This window comes from Canis lupus, chromosome 18, assembly GCF_003254725.2.
Source record: "Canis lupus dingo isolate Sandy chromosome 18, ASM325472v2, whole genome shotgun sequence".
In the NCBI taxonomy this organism is placed as follows: Eukaryota; Metazoa; Chordata; class Mammalia; order Carnivora; family Canidae; genus Canis; species Canis lupus.
In genome coordinates, this window is record NC_064260.1 from 39,956,098 (window position 1) to 39,970,000 (window position 13,903).

Genomic DNA, 13,903 nt, shown 5'->3' on the forward strand with positions numbered 1-13,903 from the left:
TTGTCCATTGCTCATAAACTTTGCTCGCCCTGAGTAGTGATTCATTTGCTTATTACATGCCTTATATGATCACAAAGAAAAATGTTCCAGATGATTTCACCTACCAAAGAGGTTTCAATCATTCCTCCACTGAAGTTAAGGCTAATAATCTCAATTCAGTCAGAAACTGATCTGAGTTGAACCTTCCTTACAGTTTTGGCAAGAATCAGTGTACCTCCAGGTCACCCACCCCTATTTCTAGGGCATGGCAATCCAGGATTTTCACTTAAGAACACGGGCTCTCTTTGTCTCTTCAGCAAGAAGAGAATAAAACAATATCCTGTATTTGAGAGGTTTCTGGTTTACATCTTTAGTCTCCCACCCAGACCAAATTTAGAATCTGGCAAATGCCATGCAGGGAAGAGCGCTAGCATTTGAGCACACAAATTTCCAGTTTTGAATTATTCCTGTGTGTGCTATTACCAACAGTTCAGCAAGTTTGTTGTTTGTTTGTTTGTTTGTTTGTTTTTGTTTTTGTTTTTGCTGGTTTCTGATTTTGTTTGTTTGATCCAGCTGAAGTCTATTCCAGGGCCCAGACCCGTATTCTCAAGTTAGACTCTCAGGGAAATGTGGTTTCTGATTGTCAGGTCAAATCCCTCCAGGATTTTACACATTTTTATTCTCAGAATCCAAATTCATGGCACTCTTTTTATCCTAAGCACAAGAAATTGGGAGGAAGTCCACTTTGCTTTTCCTAAAGTTTTGGTGCTTTTTTGTCTACTATATGCTAAAGCTTTGAATTTAGAAAATGTCTTGAAGAGAAAATCTACCATTTGTTTGAGGTTCCTTACATCCTCCGTTTTGCTATTCCAGCCCAATGTAACTGCCAAAAGTTCTAGACAAGTCCATATTCTCAGGGTCTTGCCCATACTCACACTTGATAAATTCCTACAAGGACATCAGTAAGTTTTCAGCTCACCTCTACATAGGTATAACCTTCCTTGAGGTTCTCTAGTCCATAATGATGAGTCTACATATATGATGCAAAAGGTGATTTCCTCACATATCACCAAAATAAAGTTGGTAAGACAAAGGTGAGTTTACTGCTCGCATTCATAAGGGAGAACATCACCTCACAGAGCTTTCACAGTTTCCCTGGGGAAGGGGAAGCAAGGAATGAATTTATTGAGACTTGGGAGTTTGGTTTAAGGTAGGTTGTTCAAAGCAAGGATTTGATAGGATTGGCTAGAGGTCAAGAGACAATAGATCAAGTTGGTGGAAACAAAAAGAGGATTTTGTGGCAAGAGATCCAAAGAATTTGAGGAGTAAATTGTTGATGTTTTCCATTGAAGAGTCTATGGGTTGTGTACATTGTTGTAATGGACAATCGAAATATTAGCCTGGGCAAACCCTCTTAGATAAATATAGTCATGATAATAAAAACAGAGGAAGAGCTAAGTCATCTTTTTTTTAAGACTTTTTTTTTTATTTATTCATGAGAGACACAGAGAAAGAGGCAGAGACGTAAGCAGAGGAGAAGCAGGCTTCCCTGGGAAACCCACTGTGGGACTCGATCCCAGGACCCCAGGATCACAACCTGAGCCAAAGGCAGATGCTCAACCACTGAGCTCACTCAGATGCCCCTATAGCTAAGTCATCTAAATGTAAATATTAAGTTAGTTCCTTGTTTCCAGGTTAAATGATGTTAGACAGTTTCTGTTCCATATGTTACTTTTAATTTACTTTTTTCTCCCCCCAAAAAATATCAGTGAAAGTAAAAAACTATAAATGATCACATCCTACCTCATATGGAAGGCTGTTTTTTTGAAATTTTTATGAAAATAATGAAGAATATTGAGTTATTTAAATACTATATCCCTTACTCCTCTCAGTAATTCCTACATGGGAGAGATCTGATCCATTGCTTACAAAGTCCTGTGTAATTTTCTGGTATCAAATAGTATAAAATCAGATGCAGCAAAGCAGCATCACCTGCAGTGCCTTCTTTGTAAACAAAGATCTAAAATTAACAGCCAATATCAAACTTGCTCTATACTAGCAGATCTTATATTAAAAAGTTAAATTTCAACTGTATTTATTTATCTAACAACTGTGTTTTCCTAGAGCACTTCAAAAGTGAGTACAATTAATTTACCATTATAAGATTCCCTTCATTCCACGTTGCCTTCTACTCTCCTGTATACTATGGCAGGAACATTTCAAATCATCATAAAAAATGTTGTAAAGGGATGCCTGGGTGGCTCAATGGTTGGGCGCCTGCCTTCAGCTAGGGTTGTCATCCTGGGATCTGAGTTCGAGTCTCACATTGGCCTCCCTGCAAGGAGCCTGCTTCTACTTTGGCAGGCTCTCTGTCTCTCTCCCTCTCAGTCTGTGTCTTTCATGAATAAATAAATAAATAGCTAGATTGATAGATAGATAAATAAATAAATAAATAAATAAATAAATAAATAAATATTTTTTTTAATGTTGTGAAATCCCAGGACTTACACCAAGATTCCAAATGTTTACTACAGAAGCAAGGCTGCTGGTGCATTTTACAAAACTTAAAGACTTGGACCTCTGCCTGTGGGTCAAATAGATCATTCAATTCGTGTTAGTTATTACTCTCCTCTTTGAAGAGTAAGAATAGGGAAAAGAGATAGGTATTTTTATCTTTTAATGGATAAAATTCTAAATAATTACATTTTTAAAATGTAAGTATGTATAGAAACAATTATCAATAATTAGTTTTAATAAAACTATTAAAATTTTAAAACATTTCTTAATTTTTTCTATACCATCATTATCATCATGGTAGAATTTTTTTATTTTTGTGGTTTTTTTTATTTTTTATTTATTTATTTATGATAGTCACAGAGAGAGAGAGAGAGAGGCAGAGACACAGGAAGAGGGAGAAGCAGGCTCCATGCACCGGGAGCCCGATGTGGGACTCGATCCCGGGTCTCCAGGATCGCGCCCTGGGCCAAAGGCAGGCACCAAACCACTGCGCCACCCAGGGATCCCTATTTTTGTGTTTTTATACAGTCGATTTTTTTTAATTGTAAAAATCCATAATGGCTATGTTACGCTAAAAGAACTTTAATTTTTGCTTAAATTATTAACTTACAGTTCATCAACCCAATCATTAAACAAAATGATTTCAATATGGCTTGCATATAGATGAGAAGATCACACTACAAATAAGGAAGAAAAATAAATTCAGATCAGCATTCACCATAATGGAGAATTTTTCAATGGTTAGAACACCCACAGTAAATTGAAGTTGTGAAACTCTTGCCCTTAGAAACAATTAAATTGAAACTGGCTGGCCATTTTACCATCCTGAATTAGAAGTAGACCTTTACATTGGCTATAGGTTTTAACAGGATTCCCTCTAAGATTCTTAAATATGAGTCATTAATAAACCCATGTTATGAAAAAAAAAAAAAAAAAACCCATGTTATGCTGTGAAAAAAATTTAGAGTTGCGCTAATTACCCTTAGCCCTTAAATACCGTTGTTGTAGTAAAACTGTCAGATACTGTATATATAAGACTAATTAGCTGAAGAGAGCTTGTCCTTACTAACTGGAATGGTTCTGCCATTTATGCTTTCTGGCAAAATATACTCATCTGTAAATCCTTCCATCTTCTCAGAAAGCATATGCCAGTATCAGCTTCTACAGTAAACCTCCCCTGTGCTCAGCTTTTGAGGACATGAGAATGAATTATCAATTTTCCAGATCTGATAATAAAAATAAGTAACGATTTTTGACCTTCCATGGGGTTTTTGTTTTTGTTTTTGTTTTTTTGTTTGTTTGTTTGTTTGTTTTCTCCATGGGGTTTTTGAAAAAACTTAAATGGTGATTAAATCAAAATTTCAAGTATTTGAACTATTCCAAAGAATCTCCACCAAAAAGGGGATCCTGCAGGATTCCAGGTGTCATTACAAACAACCACAACATTACTATAATGGAAACTGCCTATTCAGATTTACACTACCAGAATTTCTATTATAATTGCCAATTCTTTTTTTAGAAAAATAATTCGTAATAGCAATAACCTGTTAATTGTTCTCTAGGTGCCCCTTGGAAATGAGCATGTTTGGAATCCTTCATTTATTTGGTCCCCAAAGACATGAGAATGCATGTAAAGGCTTGTGGTTCTGCTGGTGAAATTATTCATGTGGGTAATTGGAAAACAACTCCTTCCTTGGTAAGTGGCTTCTGTGGTTACTAGATTGGCTTTCATGGTACAAAAACAGGCTTTTGTGGATTTGAGAGCAAGAACCACTGAATTGTGTCTAAATGGTTCAGAAACCACACTCATCAGTTAGTATTGCACCCATGTAATCTATCTTGGGTCATTCTTTTTTACATAGCTTCTACAAGGGTCTAAAAAATTTCTGTTTTAAATATGCTTTTTTTCCTTACAAAGAAAACTGCAGCATGACTGGCTACCTGATAGAATTAATTTGTTTTCTATATTAAGATTGTTTTGTTATAGCTTTCGGAAGAATGTAATGAATTATAGAGTCATTCAAATTTTTCATTAAATTTTAGTTAGTTAACATACAGTGCAACCCTGGTTTCATGAGTAGAATTCATGATTCATCACTTACGTACAATACCCCGTGCTCATCAAAACAAGTGCCCTCCATAAGACCCATTTCCTATTTAACCCATCCTTCCACAAACTTCCCCCTCCAGTAATCCTTAATTTGTTCTCTGTAGTTAAGAGTCTCTTACTCTTTATTTCCTCTCTCTTTTTCTCTTTCCCCCCTTCCCACATGTTCATCTGTTTTGTTTCTTAAATTCTACATATTTGTTTTTCTCTGAACAACTTATTTCACTTAACATAATACCCTCTAGCTCTACACATGCCTTTGCAAATGGCAAGATTGCATTCTTTTGGATGGCTAGTACTCCATCATGCACATGTGTATATATGTCTTCTTTATCCATTCATCAGTCATCAGTCAATAGACATCTGAGCGCTCTCCCAAGTTCGGCTATTAGGGATAATGCTGCTATACACATCAGGGTGCATGTACTCTTTCAAATCTGTGTTTTTGTATCCTTTGGGTAAATAGCTGTTATAGCAACTGTTGAATTGTAGGGGAGTACTATCTTTAACTTTTTGAGGAATCTCCATACTATTTTCCAGTTTGCATTGCCACCAAAAATTGAATTATATTATTTTGATTTAATCATTTTGTTCATTACTTTTTGAAGCAAGAATCTAAAATTCTAAGACTCTGTCTTCTACCTTGACCATCATGCCTCTCTCATCTCTCTAAATGGAAAAGGTGACCAATCAGAAATTCTCACGGACACATACCCTGCTTTTCTGTAAACATTTAAGTATTTTTTCCACCTTTCAGCACCTGTCTACACCTCAGACTGTCTCACCTTGGCCACCCCTTCTTAATATTCCAACAACTTTCATGGTAGCTCTCATGAGCTTAGTTCTAGGATACACACCTGGACTTAAATTGCATCTATCAATGAGTAGTTGAATGACATGGCATATTGCTCTCAAAGTTCATATCTAAAATGTGAAATTAATCATAGGAATGCAGCTTTAAGAGACCCAGTGTATCACAAGGTTTTGAGGTCAGGAGCTTGGGTTTCAATCTTATTTCTTTCACATCTTACCTCTCAAACTCTGTGTGTTAGTTTCCTCATCCGTAATAGAAAGAGCACAGAGAGGGTAACTGCATTGTAATTTTGTTATAGTGTGTGTGTGTGTGTGTGTGTGTGTGTGTCTGCCCGTGTGTGTGTGTGTGTGACAAATTATATAAAATGTGCTTAGAATATTGCATTGCATGTAGTAACCATTATATAAACGATAGCCGTTACTTATACAGCCTTGCCACCTAGCGCTGCTCGTAAGCTAAGGAAGGAAGAGAGCAATTGAAATTAATATTTGCTGTTTACCTCTCATGTGTCAGTCTCTGTAAAGTGTGACCACACAGAAGCATAGATACCTAGATGGATGGATGGATGGAGAGAGAGAGAGACAATCAGATAAATTTTTCTAACCCATGCAGCAACCGTATGAGATACTTGTCATTTTTACAGTACAGATGAAGATGTGTATATTAAATTGCACTAGGTCACATGGCTCACATGTGGCCAAGGTAAGATTTTAACCAAATTCTTAATAACTCTAAAGTAAAATCCTATCTTTTTCAAATATCTTGATGACTTTGAAACAGACAAAAGAATAAATGAACCACTGTCCCACTGTAGTACATTCTGATATGGGGCTTTCAAGGGGATTGAGCTCTGTTCTCATTCTAATATGGGGCTTTCTGCCACTGGTTTGGGCTCTGTTCTCATGCTAATATGGGGCTTTCTAGGAGTTAAGCTGTAAGCTGTTTTTGTTTTGTTTTGTTTTGTTTTTGTTTTTGTTTTTTGTTTTGTTTTTTTCCTGTAACTGAAGTAATGTAAATTTCAGCTCTGGGATGGCTGTACTTGTGCTAACTCTGAACTTAAAGTGGAATGGCCTTAATTTTCTCGGCCTCCACATTTCCCTCTCTCAGAGGAACCTAAGGAAGGGCCCAATCATGGGTCCAGGTTGCTCTCAGAGTGAGCCAGAGGGAATGATTAAACCAGGATTTGAACCAACCTTGTTGCTGTTCTTGCTCCCGTTTACATCCCAGGGAAGAAGCAACATCCTACGTTTAAGGCAGCACATAACCCTGCCCCCCCCTTTGTTGTAAGAAGACTAAGTCTAATCCCCTTCTATTTTGAAGGACAACCTCAGACTAGGGAGTCTTGGAGTTGGGAAGTAAGTGAGAACAGCGCAGTCTTAGCTTTAGGGGAACCAGAGGAATTAATATGCTGTCATGTTATTGCCTCAGAGTGTGAATGAGATGTTGGACTACAATGTAGGTTTCTCTGTGCCTGCCCCACAGGGTGTTTGAATGGTTAGCTGGCATAAACAAATGAAGTTCGCATCACAATCACTGACAGGATATGCTTTACATAAATGAGAGAACAACCAAAAACATTTTGTTCCCTTGCTGGCAATATTAACACAGCTCATTGAATACTTTACTTGTATGCTTTAAATATTTCCAAGCATATCTTTTAAGATTAGGAGAAAAGTTTTTGCACTTCAAGCTTGGGTTTGATTTTTTTCCACTTCTGGAAAAATGTGGGTTTCAGCTTAGTTTTATGGACTGGTCTAGGGGACCTCCAGAAGGGGTGGAGGAATTTCTCAAGTTCTGTTTACATTCTGATATGGGGCTTTCAAGGGGATTCAGCTCTGTTCTCATTCTAATATGGGGCTTTCTAGGACATTAAGCTGTAAGCTGTTTTGTTTTTTTGTTTGTTTTGTTTTGTTTTGTTTCTTCCTGTAACTGAAGTAATGAAAATCTCAGCTCTTATTCACAGGGGACTTGGATGGCTGTACTTGTGCTAACGCTGAACTTAAAGTGGAATGGCCTTAATTTTCTTGGCCTCCATACTTTACATTAAAAAATAACCAGAATGTTTCATTATACCACATCATCTGCTCTGCCAAGAGTACAGCATACCACTGTCTATTGAATCTGGACAGAAAGAGCAAACTCATCTCTAGCCATCATTCTAAGGCAGACTCTAAAGTCAATTTCTGTTTAATAATAGCTGTATTCTTCTTCTCTTTATATCATCGTCAGTACATCCATTGATCCATCAATTCTTTAATCCTCTGAACCAGCTATTGTGAAATATTTAGGTACAAAAAAGTAAGCAAATTCAGATCCCTACATGTAGAATCCAACTCTCCAATGGAAGACAGAGTCATTCAAACAAGTAAGATAAAACCATCAGCCATGGGACCTGATAGCTACTAAATTCTGAAATACATCTCTCAGGTTTATATTTGAAAGGGAGTTTGGGCTTGGAGTCTTTATTTGCTTACTTGTTTGCTTGTTCACTAACAATAAAATACCGTGTAATTATATCTGTTTTCCTCTTTCCTTCAATAAACCATTTTAGGATGTTTGAATTCTCATAGAAAGAAAACAACACAGAATATGGAATTGATGGATGGAAACTACACCTTGGTGACTGAGTTTATTCTTTTAGGGTTTCCGACCCGCCCTGAACTGCAGATTGTCCTATTCCTCGTGTTTCTGACATTGTATGGTATAATTTTAACAGGGAATATTGGATTGATGATGTTAATCAGGACCGACCCTCACCTTCAAACCCCTATGTATTTTTTCCTTAGCAACCTCTCCTTTGCAGACCTTTGTTTCTCCTCAGCCATTGTTCCCAAGATGTTGGTCAATTTCCTCTCAGAAAATAAATCTATCTCCCTTTATGGCTGTGCCCTACAGTTTTATTTTTCCTGTGCTTTTGCTGATACAGAATCCTTTATCCTGGCTGCCATGGCATACAATCGCTATGTTGCCATCTGTAATCCTTTACTGTATACAGTTGTGATGTCTCGGGGCATCTGTGTATGGTTGATTGTCTTGTCCTACATTGGAGGTAACATGAGTTCCCTGGTTCACACGTCCTTTGCCTTTATTCTGAAATACTGCGATAAAAATGTCATTAATCATTTTTTCTGCGACCTCCCTCCCCTGCTTAAGCTATCCTGCACAGACACCTCAGTTAATGAGTGGCTTCTCTCCACATATGGCAGCTCAGTGGAAATTTTCTGCTTCATCGTCATTGTCATCTCCTACTATTTCATTCTGCGCTCAGTCTTGAGGATCCGCTCTTCCAGTGGCAGAAAGAAAACCTTCTCCACGTGTGCCTCTCACCTGACTTCTGTGGCCATCTATCAGGGGACTCTTCTCTTCATTTACTCACGGCCCACCTATCTGTATACTCCAACACTGATAAAATTATCTCCGTGTTCTACACCATTATTATCCCAGTGCTGAATCCGTTGATTTATAGTTTGAGAAATAAAGATGTAAAAGATGCCGCTAAGAGAGCTGTAAGGTTAAAAGTGGATTCCTCATGAGCTATAAGGTTCTGGGATTCATCTAAATCCCCAGTTACAAACTCTAAATGGAATCTGTGACATGACTACCAGCAGATACACAATGGATGTTATCAAACACTCGTTTTTCATACAGCCGAAACTCAAGTTGTAAAATGAGGCAATAAAGCATTTAAAAGTTTCAAAATTGCTGCTAAATAATAAGACTACTATTGAAAGATTATTTGCTTGAAGTTAATGCTAAAATGTGCTTTATCCTGTTGTTTTAAGGGATATAGTAAAGAATGCATGTATTTGTTCATGTGTAATATACAACAATATACAACAATATTCACATGGTAGATTAATGGATGATGAAGGAGGCTAGATTCTCTTGGTTCATATGCCAGCTGCATACTCAGCTAATGAGTGACTTTTTGAACAAGTTACTTCATTTTTCATGCTTCAGTTAACTTCTTGTAAAATGAGGAGAATATGGTACACATATCATTGGCTGTTGGATGGTTAACTGAGCAGATGCTGTAAACAGTACCTGCACCATTTTCAGCCCTTGATAGATGTTTATATATATATTTGTATAATAGCTCACCTTAATTAAAATGTATATTTACAATGAGATAATGAGAGGCAAGTATGTTATCGAAGCAATAATACAAAATAAATCTATTTTCTTAACTTCAGTTCAGTAATATGATGCTAACCTTCTCTACCCAATCTACTCCTAAGTAATTTGGAAATTTTGTCTAAGTAGCGCCTTGAAGAATATAGATTAATTTCAAGGAAGGCCATTTGCCTTCCTGTCTTCTTTCTTTTATAAACCAAAGTTTTACTAGAGGGATGAAACATCTTTCTCTGGCATCTCAGAAACAGAATCAGCCCTGCGATATATCACCTGTATCCTCAAGCAGAGATCAACCCACATGACCTGGTGGAACTTCGAAGACTGAAATGAGAGGCATGAATCTGCAAAGTGTATTTTCATAATTAAAAATGTCTACTGTGCTTTATTTTTATTATTATATTATTTCTTCTCTATGATAATAAATATTTATAATCTTTGACCTGGAAATATCAATGTTTACAAAGTATGTTTAAAGCCAGGTACTCTTTGTTGCAAAAATCCCCAAAAGACACAGCCTGAATCACTGTCAGTTTTAAATTCCCTAGGAATCTTCTCTTTGGATTTCTGACCAATAGTGTTTCTCCTGAGCATTTTGATTGTTTCATGTGGTAAGTCACTCACAGCTGCACACTCACCAAAGTACTCTAATATTTTTATTTTTACTTAGCCAAGATTACTTGTCTGAGATTATAGAGAATCACGCAAAGCAATATCAGATGAGTAATTATCTATAGCTTTTCATGTTTGCTAAGTTCTGAAATTCCATAAGCGTCTATTAGGAGGAGTGTATATGGTGCAATATTACATACCCAGCTGCCTATGAAACCCTTAGTTTTGCGACAGCACTGCCTTTTGATGCTGAATAATTATGGCACCAAATATTACACCACTAAAAAAAAAAAATAGCCATTTCCAAGTGAAGAAATACCTGAAATTAAGGGGTATTGGTATTTTTTTCGAGGTCTGCAGGGCTGTTGTTATTTGGTGAGTTTTCATGATGGTCCACACTGCTTTTCCCCCAGGGAGAATCCTATATTTCCTCCGGGGGTACAGGCACCTATCAAATTCTCAAGACTCTGTGGTAGCCAGCAAAGCCCAAATTTATTTTTTAGCCCTATCATAGTCAGAATTTCCTGGGGCCACCCACTTAGCTATGCCCTCTTCTTTGGTCTGTGCTGAAGCCTCTGTGGTCCCCGTATTATTGAAGCTGCTTAATTCATAACTTTGGTAATAAAAGCAGAACCACTATAAACATTAAGGAAAGAGGCTATTTATGCCCAAACCTCATGCAAATTTCTCTTTTTAATAATGCTATCTTGAAACCTGGCTGAGAAGATTTGGGAAATGCAGCTCCCAGCCACAACCACCTTGGCAGCAGGATCCCAAATAATCCACCCCCTTTTCAACATGCCATTCAGAGGCATGTCTTTTACTCACAATCCACTTTCAAATAAGACAACAGCAAAAGTATGCTTATTTTTAACAGATGCATACATGCAATGGAAAGAAAAGGAGTGACACAAAGTTTCATATGCCAATTTATCCTTATGCGGTGGTCCAGGGTCTTTGAGGCTGTCACACAGCTTTCATATCCCATAACATGCAAAAACCTTGAAGTAAAAGTTTAAGCCTTCTCAATGTATCTTATGTTAGGAATCAGAGGAAATAGGAGAGACAGAAATACCAGTCAATATATTTATATCACAACAAAGGAAAAACAACATTGTAACTCCTACAGTCTTGTTTTCCCCATGGGACACATGATCATAGCTGGTACCATAGCATTTCCTTTTTTCCACAGCCTCTACCATAACCCCTTTAATTTCAATTAGCATCCCAGTTGTCTTGTTTCCTTGTCTTGTGAAGTGGCCCAAAGCTTGATCCCTCAATATAGGTATCACTTCTAGTTCTTTTTATCTGGGTCTGTTACAGTTTTCCATTCACTTTTTAATATTGGACATGTGAGTTCTCAGAGGTGCCCCCAGAGGCTCTCTTACGTTCCAGAAACACACCTCATTACCCTATCTCTATAGTAAAGATCACCTGTTCCCCTTATATTCAGGAACAACCACCCTCAACTGGTAGAGAAACCCTTGTTTCCTGTTGACTAAGTAGCATGAGGTCAGTGACCAGATGCAGTCTTGGTATTAGTTCAAGAGAACCACTTTGTGTTCCCTGATGTAAAAATTATTTTTTTATTATTAAACAAAGACCAACAGCCCCTAAAATTATGAGGATAATGAGCAAATTGTTCATTAGTGGACCATTAGTAATAATAAGACAGGGGCTACCTCTTTTTCTCTGCTTTTTTAGAATTATCTGCATCTAGATGAACTTCTTTAAATGCATTATTTTTGCACATATGAATTCTATTAATAGATAAATCCCCAAATACATTGTATTATTATTCTTCGCATATCACCTTTCATTTTAAATAGCTAAGAAGATTCAGCAATGAATATTTAGAAAGCAGTTACTTTTGCAAATCATGTACTGGGGAGCTTAGAGAATATAAATATAAACATTGGTCTTATTCCTGAAATCTCAAATGTAGTATATTTTATATATTTATATATATATATATATATATTTTATGAACAAAGGGAACATAATTCAGTAAAGGATACACTAAGTATAGAAAAGGTGATGGAGTCCTAATGTCAATGAAATGGTGGATGATGTGTGGTGGGGGGTGGGAGAAGATATGCTCCTTCATGAGCAGGTTGCTAAGACCTGGGTCACCATAAGGGCCTCCTCCTTTGCTTTTAAATCAGCTAGCTGGTTTCCCCTGGCTACTGGCGTGTCTGCCTTTTGGTGCCCCGGACAGTGGATGATGGCTAGGGCCTTGGGCAGCCAGAGGGCCCTCAGGAGTTCAAGAATCTTTGTTTTGTTTTTAACAGTCTTTCCGTCTGCTGTCAGGAGCTCTCTCTTCCTGTAAAGGGCTCCGTGGATGTGAGCGGTGGCAAAGGTGTACCTGCTGTCACTGTAGATGTTTACTCGTTTACCTTCCCCCATGGTCAGCGCCTTGGCCAGTGCCATCAGTTCTGCCCATTGAGCTGACGTTCTGGCTGCCAGTGGCTCCGCCCAGATGGTCTCCGTTTCCGTGGTTACGGCTGCCCCCGCACATCTGACTCCTTCTCGCACAAAACTGCTGCCGTCCGTGTACCAGGTGACGTCCGCATTCGGCAGTGGCTGGTCCTGGAGATCAGCTCTGATGCCGTGCACCTGTGCAAAAATTTCTTGACAGTCATGCAGAGGGGGGGACCCAGTCTGGGTTAGGGAGTAGCGTTGTGGGATTCAGGGTTGTTGGTGGCTTAAATAAAATTCTGGTGGGGTTTAGCAGCAGGCTCTGATAATGGGTCAGATGGGCATTGCTGATCCAGCGGTCTGGGGACTGTTTGAGTACCCCTTCAATAGCATGTGGGGTGGTAACATGCAGTTCTTGCCCCATGGCCAGTTTGTCTGCATCCTTGACCATAGTGACCACCACAGCAATAATTTTTAAGCATGGGGACCATCCAGCAGCCACCGTGTCCAGCTTTTTTGGAGAGATAGGCTGTGTCTCTTCCAGGGACCTAAGTACTGGACAAGGACCCCTTTTGCCACCCCGTCTTTCTCATCCACATACAGGTAGAAGGCTTGGCTAGATCGGACAACCCAAGAGCCGGGGCAGACAGTAAGGCCTGTTTAAAGGTCATTAAAGGCTCTGTTCGTGGCCTCTGTCCATTCAAAATTTTGCTGGTGCCTGGTGGCCTAATAGAGGGGTCTGGCCATCTCAGCAAAATCGGGAATCCATAAGCGACAGAACCCTGCTGACCCCAGGAATTCACGTACCTGGTGGACAGTTTGCGGCTGTGGGATTCTTAAGACAGTTTCCTTCCGTGCATCCGTCAAGCATCTTTGTCTATCCTTTAATTGTACCCAAGGTAGCTCACCTCTGCTCTGTAGATCTGGGCTTTTTTAGCTGAGGCGCAGTATCCTAGGGCCGCTATGGTCTGGAGCAAGTCCCTGGTACCTCGCAAGCATGTGTCCTGGTCCTCTGCCGCCAACAGGATATCATCTACATATTGTAATAAAGTCAAATGAAGGTGCTTGGAATGCAACTCACCCAAGTCTTCGTGTAAGGCCTCATTGAAGATGGTCAGTGAATTTTTGAATCCTTGTGGTAGTCGAGTCCAGGTGAGCTGACCATTGATGCCTTTCTCAGGGTCCGTCCATTCAAAGGCGAAGAGGTCTTGGCTCTTGGGCGCTAAAGGTAGGCTGAAAAAGGCATCTTTTAAATCTAATACCGTATACCAAGTTTTGTCTGGAGGCAGGGTGGAGAGGAAGGTGTATGGGTTTGGGACCGTAGG

At 38.7% G+C, this 13,903-nt stretch overlaps 2 protein-coding genes across 6 annotated transcripts in view; both read left to right on the forward strand.

Moving 5' to 3' along the window:
* Positions 1 to 4,059: 4,059 nt before the first annotated feature.
* Positions 4,060 to 9,163, forward strand: LOC112663657 (olfactory receptor-like protein OLF1). The gene is given in 3 exon segments (XM_025452728.2): positions 4,060 to 4,192; positions 7,969 to 8,814; positions 8,817 to 9,163. Coding segments are annotated over 2 exon segments (942 nt in total). The 5' UTR covers positions 4,060 to 4,192; positions 7,969 to 8,006; the 3' UTR covers positions 8,951 to 9,163.
* Positions 4,172 to 13,903, forward strand: part of LOC112663350 (olfactory receptor-like protein OLF2) — a 54,720-nt gene continuing 44,988 nt past the window's right edge. The window contains exon 1 of one of the 5 annotated variants that reach the window (XM_049096627.1): positions 4,172 to 4,192. The gene's annotated coding sequence lies outside the window, so the exon portion shown is untranslated. Of the gene's footprint in view, positions 4,193 to 12,551; positions 12,721 to 13,903 lie in introns of those variants that run through there. The other 4 variants (XR_007403589.1, XR_007403588.1, XM_049096628.1 and 1 more) reach the window with 4 other exon arrangements.